The following is a 6,868-nucleotide window of genomic DNA, read 5'->3' as shown; positions in this document are numbered from 1 at the left end:
ATATTCTTTTCGCATAATATGTTTTTTTTTTTTTGTTAATTTCAAAACGGATCAGTCTTTGTGGTATTTTTCGAACGGAAAACATGATTATGCTATTTTTCAGATTTTTGTCTAACGGACGTCCGTTGGGTTGATGTGTCAATAGACGATATCCTTTATTTGCTAACGGAGCATATAACAAACATATTTTTCCTCCGAAAAATAACACAATGACGAATTGAAAAGAAAAAAAAAACAAATGGAAAAATTATAATTTTTTTTCTTAAAATTAACTTTTTTTTATTATTTTTAAGGCTCAGTGGTGCTGACCCGCCAGTCATATAGATAAAAGGCTTGATTTTTTGAAGGTAAAGAATTAAGGATTAATGGTGGTGAGTATGTGCACATCAACTTCCATTGTCTTTCAGCAGATGTGTGAAAAAGAAACAAGTAGTTAAGCTTTATGGGTATGGCTCTTACATTTTCTCCATTTCATTTCAAAACCTATTGCTCCTCCTCTACTAGCCCCACTTCTTCCACAACCGTCCGCCCTGCTGTCATTCTTCCAGTTACTCTTCCTTCCTCCCTTTATTTCTACACTTATCTACGCAATTCATAAATGTCAAGTTGAAGTTTTATATTTCTGTTTTTCAGGGTTTAGGGAACAACACAGGAGATTATCAGAAATTTGCGTCCACACTGAATGGCTATGGAGTTCCTACAGTTGTTGCCGACGTCTCTAGATTTGATTGGTTTAGGAATGCTGCCGGTTTGCTCGACTCCAATTACTGGCGTGGCACTCTCCGCCCTCGCCCTGTTCTTGATTGGTTAGCATATTCACTGGGTTCAACAATCTACTTCAAATTGGATTTTTGAAATTTTTCCCTTTATTGTCTTTAATGGAAGATTAAATTAAATCATTTGCAGGTATTTGAAGAGAATGGATGAGGCAATCCATGAGGCCAAGGAGCTGTCACAAGGTTTTTGCCTTCACTTGTTGCTTATTATGTCGGTTTCATGTGATGACATGTTAAAAGACTGAAGTATCTGATCTTAATTTAGCTGATTTGATCTATTGGCCTGTGTATATCTAATAAGAACTTGCATAGATTGAATTTCAGTTGTTTAGTAAATCCTATTTTCTGTTTCGCCCTTTCTTAGGATAACTGATTATATACTGTGAGATTTTGTTTTCTGATGGTGTTAGTTGTGGTAGAATAGTGTCTATGGACAATGACAATTGATGAACTTCTTTCCCTTTTAATGTCCACTGCCATACTATATAGGGCTGATTCTTCTACCTTGAGATGCTTATACTTGCTGTGTTGCAGTTTTATCTTACTCTGAACATCTTGTTTTAGGTGGGACATTATCGTTGATTGGTCACTCGGCGGGAGGTTGGCTAGCACGCGTGTACATGGAAGAATTTGGGATCTCTGATATCTCTTTGCTTCTTACCCTTGGTACTCCCCACTTGTAGGTCATCAATTTCATTGTTCATGTTTTTCCCTATTAATTCTTGGATAGTTTGCTTCTATTTCTCATTGTTATGAGTGCTTTGTTGAGAGAAAGAGCTAGTCCGTTGGCAGATATGCTAATAACTTGAGTTGTATTCTATCAGAGTTAGCTGAATTTTACTTTGTAATGGGATAGTTGCGATTACAAATTGTATGATTTTCTCAGGCCACCTCCTAAAGGGGTACCAGGGGTTATTGATCAAACAAGAGGTCTCCTTTATTATGTTGAAGAACGCTGCGCAAAAGCTGTTTATACCCCTCAATTGAAATATGTATGTATCGCAGGGAGGTAAATACCCAGATTCAGAAACTAGTTCGTAATCCTTAGTGTGAAGTCTTGAATTTGATACTTGCATTTCTGTTACCTCCAACAATTATGTTAAAATCAACTGTAATTCTACCTTTTTATTCTTCTACTTATCTGGCCTATGGATATGCAAGAGTTGATGACTTATTGTACAATCATTCATTTTAAAGCTAAAAGCCGTATACTGTAAATTGCAGATATATTCAGGGGGCTCGGTTTGCAGGGAACTCAAATGATGAAGTTAATTCTGCAGTTCCTGTGGGCAGTAACCAAACTACTGTGGAGGCTGTTCTTGTGAACGACACAAGCAATTCAACAGCTTTCCGTGCTCGTTTTGTTGGCCAAGGGTATAAGCAGGTATATTAAACTCATCATCATCATCACCTATTGATTGTCTATAACATTGTGATAGAAGAAGATATATTTTAAAACTCGCAACATTTCGAGGCTGCATACAAGAATATTGCATTGTGTAGGTATGTGGACAGGCAGATGTGTGGGGCGATGGAGTGGTGCCAGAGGTATCAGCCCATCTTGAAGGTGCAGTCAACATTAGCTTGGATGGAGTGTACCACTCACCTGTCGGTTCAGATGACGAGCTGCGACCATGGTATGGTTCTCCACCTGTTGTAGACCAATGGGTACACCATCTCCTCCACTAATGGTTTAGACATTCTAGAAACAAGATATTAAATATGTAAATTGCTAGCATTATTACCAATTCACTAACATATATTTAGTTGTTTTCTACTTCGAATCAATTTCTAGAAACAAGCTTTTATTAAATTGGAGTTGCTAAAATTTGAACCCTAACACCCCAAGTTTTCTTTTCAACTCCCCAATCAATAGATGCCTAGATATATTGTTCTTTTCGTGGATTTTTCACATTTCAGTATATTCACTTCACATCATTCTGATCATACAGAACCTGGCAAAGCAGGCATGTTTCACTCATCCAATTCCGGGTCCCTCTATTCCGTCTATCATATCGATTCCAAATCGCATTTGGTGATTGCAAACACGTGTTATTTTCATCTATTGATGGTTTGATCTCCCAAGGCCAGGACTTGTCAGATGCATGCATGAGCTTTTGAAACTCTACTTATTTGAATCTTAAGGACAAAACCCTAACCTATTAGGCTATTACCGAATCCTCTGCCCAAGAGCATTTCCTTTTGAAGAGGGCCAAAGAAGGGTCTCCATCTGCTCAGTGTAACGGGTTATAATTTTCAGACAAAGTTAACATTCATGCAGCACTTGAGGTCTCCCACATGTCCCGAGATTAAGCCTTTCCCATCTTTGATGCTCGTTGCTTTGCCCTTTGCTCTTTTATGAGAACATTGAGAGGGGTGAGTATCCGATAGAGAAAAGACTCAACCTCAGAACATGCAGGAGACTTGAGATTTTCATATTGACTCAGAGACATGCAGGAGACTTCTCCTGAATGCCGCACAAGTATTGCCCCTGCTCAGTGTTTCAGGGTCAAAGTTATCGCACAGAAGTAACACCGTGCGGCACCTAAGGTCTCTCGCATATCAAGAGATTATTAAGCATTTCCGTCTCCAATACACGCTGGTTTTGCCCTCCGCTTTTTTGATGAACCAATGGGAGGGCAAGACAAGTGAGCATCTGAGGCAGAAAAGAAGAACATGCAGGAGACCTAAGATTTCTGTCCATCTCAACCTCAGGTCATGCAGGAGACTTCTCCTGAGATGTCGCACGACTATTGTCCCTGCAAAAAAAAACTCACAGGTGACACTCTGCTGCAAACAGTTGTTCAGAATTTTACTGAAGAGGGAGGGTCGATCCCCTCCCCAAGAGCTCCCCGTCAACGACAAAGGAACCAAATTGTTTAAATCCTATTTGTCCTGCTGTGAATTTCAGCCTCAAAGAGCTTAAGAACAGCAAATAATGGGTCACTCCCCACCAGTGATTGTAACCAGCCGATGCTATTGGCTATTGGTTGCAAAGCAACTTAACAGCTCTATCATGCCACAAACAGAAAACATATTGCAATGCTAAGATCATTCTAAAGAAAAACACAGTTAATTAAATTCCAATCTTTCTTCCTAGTTACTTTTTACAACAAGTCCAGCTAAAAACTTTTGGCCTTAAACAGCAGAATATCAACACGAGCATATCAAATAATTTATGATCAGCAACTTAAAGCTTGCTCCACAAAATGTGCACCCACAAATCCAAAGCCCAACCATGTAAGTTAAGTGGTCTTCACAAAGTGTTGTGACAGCAATTTCCCGATCTCCAGGAACCCAACTTTTTCTTTATCATCAAATATGGACTTCAGCTTCGCATCACAAAAGATCTCCTTCTTATTGGCAGGGTTCTGCAAGTAAAAGCATTTACACATTTCAAATGTGGTATCATAGTACAATGTTCATCAATTGAACCATACTTCAGCTTAACAACAAGCACAATCAAGCTCATAAATAAATCATGGGTGTATACGACTCCCTAGCCTATCCAGAAGAAGCAACCAAACACCACAATTTCTGCTCAAAACAGCATACTAAACACATGGTCTTTACAATTAAGAGATTATACTTGTGAATTTCGGAAAAATGATTGAGATGGCATCATGTTAGATATAACTGAAAGGTGTGAAGAAAAGACTGAACAACCAAATGTTTAACAACCCTATGATTTTTGTATCAAATACAGGGTTCCTTCAATTTGAATTTTAGTTATCAAGTCTCAGCAACAGTCGAATATGTAATCAAGCCTATGCTCATACAGAACTGTTTTAGATGACTTATTACAACTTATACATGATTTCACTAAATAAAATAAAAATTTCCAAATTACCTAAAGCTATCACAAGACAAAAGTCTCACTTTTTCCATCATTTTCGTTTACCCTGTTGCCCATGTACCAATATTAAAACTAACTTTTCTATTCTTATGATTTATTCTCTGATTTAACTAGAAATTAACCAACTATACGTGAAAGGCATGACAAATATACACTCAGAAATCCAATTAAATTTTAAAGTTGGTTATATTTATATATCTTCCATTTGGGTTTCTTTTTTACACCAATAATACAGGAGAAAGAAATAACTTTCAGACAGATAATAAGCAAAACAAAGGCTTAATATTAATATCTCAGCCCCTCCTGAACTTGCCGAATGACCACATGAGCTAACAGAGTCTTGTTAGCCCCCCTACACTTGCTTAAATTGACCTATTGGCCACTTGAACTTGCTTAAGATGATTTATTGGCCACTGAACTTTGCTTAAAGTAATATACATATCAATTTGTTCAAATCCTCTCTTGCTTTTTCATGTGAACTTAGGGATTAATCTAACAAGACACTTTGTGAGTTCAGGGGGCCAACCGATTTTTTAGGCTAAGTTCATGCATTAAGCCCAAATCACGAAAGGTTCAAGCCATGGTGACTCAAGCGTATAATTCATTTGTTATCTCTTATTACTAGCTGAATGCAAGAAGTGATTTATATTTGAAATAACCAAACAAATAATGTTTCCACACAAATGTTGCAAACTGGGAAAAGTTAATATCAGGAGTAAACTATAGTTTGAAATACTAATATGAGTGCTGGAAAACATAAATCCAACAAAAACAAAATGCAAAAAAATAAAGCAAAAAGGAAAGCTAGAATATGCAATTATTAAAACTAAGAAAATAAAATAATTAACTGTAAACAATATCAGACCAACATGGCGTCACCTGCCTTGAGGGGACCATTTCCAAAATGGGATTAGAATTATGATCCAACAGGGTTATAGCTCAGACAAAAAGAGAGATTTCCGTTTAACACTCCTTGATCATGTTTACATCTTCATAATGAAATGAGAGTTGAAAACTTATTATGATCATTATTGTGCTGTGATTATAAAAATAGTTATTGAAGCTTTGATCATTAGCTGTCCATAAGCATCATAAACATTAACTTTAATTTTTTTTTAAATAAATAAGACTGCCTTCAAAGTGTAAATCCCTATTCCGTCACTCAATACAAATAGAAGCTGAAATACTCAGTTAGGGTACATAAATTATTACGTACACTATGAACCCCTATCGGGCAGTGTGGAATGCATTATAGTGCTAAGAGTGTGAAATGCACTAGGGTTTAGCAAAAAAAAAAAGAAAAAGAGAGTAAGAGGGAGAATCGACCTGCAGATTATTCTGTTTGATGTAGGCCCAAATCTGCTTGACCGCTCCAGCACGAGAAGCTTCAGGGGTTCCGAGAAAATCGCTGAGAGCAGGGGAAACAGGGAACGGCTTCAATATGCCAGCAGTCCTAGCCGGTTTTGCCGATTTCGGCTTTGATGCAGCAGCTTTAGTGGCGGTGGGTTTTGAAGCAGCGGCGGAAGACTTAGCCGGAGCTAAGAGGGCTCTGCAACCCCTGAAAACCCTAGATGTTACGAAGGACATTCTGCCTTTTTCTTTTCTTTTCTTTTCTTTCCTTTCTTTTTCTCACTCTGAACTGAGACTCTCTTCTAAATCAGGCACACGGCTTTTACAGCGAAAGAAGTCCCTTTCTGACGACCTAAAATTGAAAGTTGTTTTCGTATTTTGGGTTTTCACGCGCCGTAACATGAAAATTCTGTACACCTCTCAAAACCAAGCCCCAGATTGGCCCAATTCCAGGCCCAATAAAAGCTCCTTTACTGGCCCACCAACAGAAACTAAACTCCGGTTTGGTCCAAAAACCGAACCAAACCGAATTGGCCCGAATCAAATTATCTCTATTTTTTAGGATCAAACCAAACCAAATTATAATTCGGTTTGGTCTAGATCGAACCCAATTATTTCGGTTCGGTTTGGTTTATGTTTGGATCAAACAAAGCACTAGAGACCTACAATTACTTGTACCTTCACTAACTAAACAATTATATAAAGAAATCATATAATTAGTTTTTCTTTTGTATATATAATTAGTTAAGAGATAATTGTTTTTTCTTTTCTATATATAATTAGTTAAGAGAGAAAAAACATGTTTAATTGTTTTTTCTTTTCTATATATAATTAGTTAATTAATTTAAAACCTTAAAAATTAAGAGTAGTACATATTATATTTCGG

At 37.2% G+C, this 6,868-nt stretch overlaps 2 protein-coding genes across 3 annotated transcripts; one reads left to right on the top strand and one right to left on the bottom strand.

The window, feature by feature from the left end:
• Positions 1–368: 368 nt before the first annotated feature.
• On the top strand, positions 369–3,653 carry LOC136206050 (uncharacterized). 2 transcript variants are annotated; one of them, XM_065996962.1, is made up of 8 exons: positions 369–547; positions 634–806; positions 907–959; positions 1,341–1,455; positions 1,663–1,785; positions 2,001–2,160; positions 2,280–2,413; positions 2,729–3,653. In XM_065996962.1, coding segments are annotated over exons 1-8 (864 nt in total). In that variant the 5' UTR covers positions 369–442; the 3' UTR covers positions 2,730–3,653. The 2 variants fall into 2 exon arrangements, with proteins under 2 accessions (XP_065853034.1, XP_065853033.1); XM_065996961.1 differs by lacking the exon at positions 2,729–3,653 and having other exon boundaries at positions 2,280–2,636.
• A 140-nt stretch (positions 3,654–3,793) lies between these two features.
• On the bottom strand, positions 3,794–6,316 carry LOC136206052 (protein TRI1). Its single transcript, XM_065996963.1, has 2 exons — positions 5,959–6,316; positions 3,794–4,147 (listed from the first exon to the last, which is right to left on the bottom strand). The coding sequence occupies exons 1-2, from the start codon at positions 6,217–6,219 to the stop codon at positions 4,022–4,024; spliced, it is 387 nt and encodes a 128-aa protein (XP_065853035.1). The 5' UTR covers positions 6,220–6,316; the 3' UTR covers positions 3,794–4,021.
• Positions 6,317–6,868: the final 552 nt, after the last annotated feature.

Source organism: Euphorbia lathyris, chromosome 9, assembly GCF_963576675.1.
Source record: "Euphorbia lathyris chromosome 9, ddEupLath1.1, whole genome shotgun sequence".
In the NCBI taxonomy this organism is placed as follows: Eukaryota; Viridiplantae; Streptophyta; class Magnoliopsida; order Malpighiales; family Euphorbiaceae; genus Euphorbia; species Euphorbia lathyris.
The sequence above is the reverse complement of the archived record's forward strand: the minus strand, read 5'-3'. Positions and strand labels throughout refer to the sequence as shown.

What these genes read in the sequence shown, in the direction of transcription:
- LOC136206050 (XM_065996961.1), top strand. Translation starts at nt 443, where the DNA reads ATGGGTATGGCTCTTACATTTTCTCCATTTCATTTCAAAACCTATTGC. An exon ending in GGCCAAGGAGCTGTCACAAG is followed by an intron (nt 960 to 1,340) that starts GTTTTTGCCTTC and finishes ATCTTGTTTTAG; the next exon opens with GTGGGACATTATCGTTGATT. An exon ending in TTGGCCAAGGGTATAAGCAG is followed by an intron (nt 2,161 to 2,279) that starts GTATATTAAACT and finishes TGCATTGTGTAG; the next exon opens with GTATGTGGACAGGCAGATGT.
- LOC136206052 (XM_065996963.1), bottom strand. Translation starts at nt 6,219, where the DNA reads ATGTCCTTCGTAACATCTAGGGTTTTCAGGGGTTGCAGAGCCCTCTTA. An exon ending in TCAAACAGAATAATCTGCAG is followed by an intron (nt 4,148 to 5,958) that starts GTCGATTCTCCC and finishes TTTTACTTGCAG; the next exon opens with AACCCTGCCAATAAGAAGGA.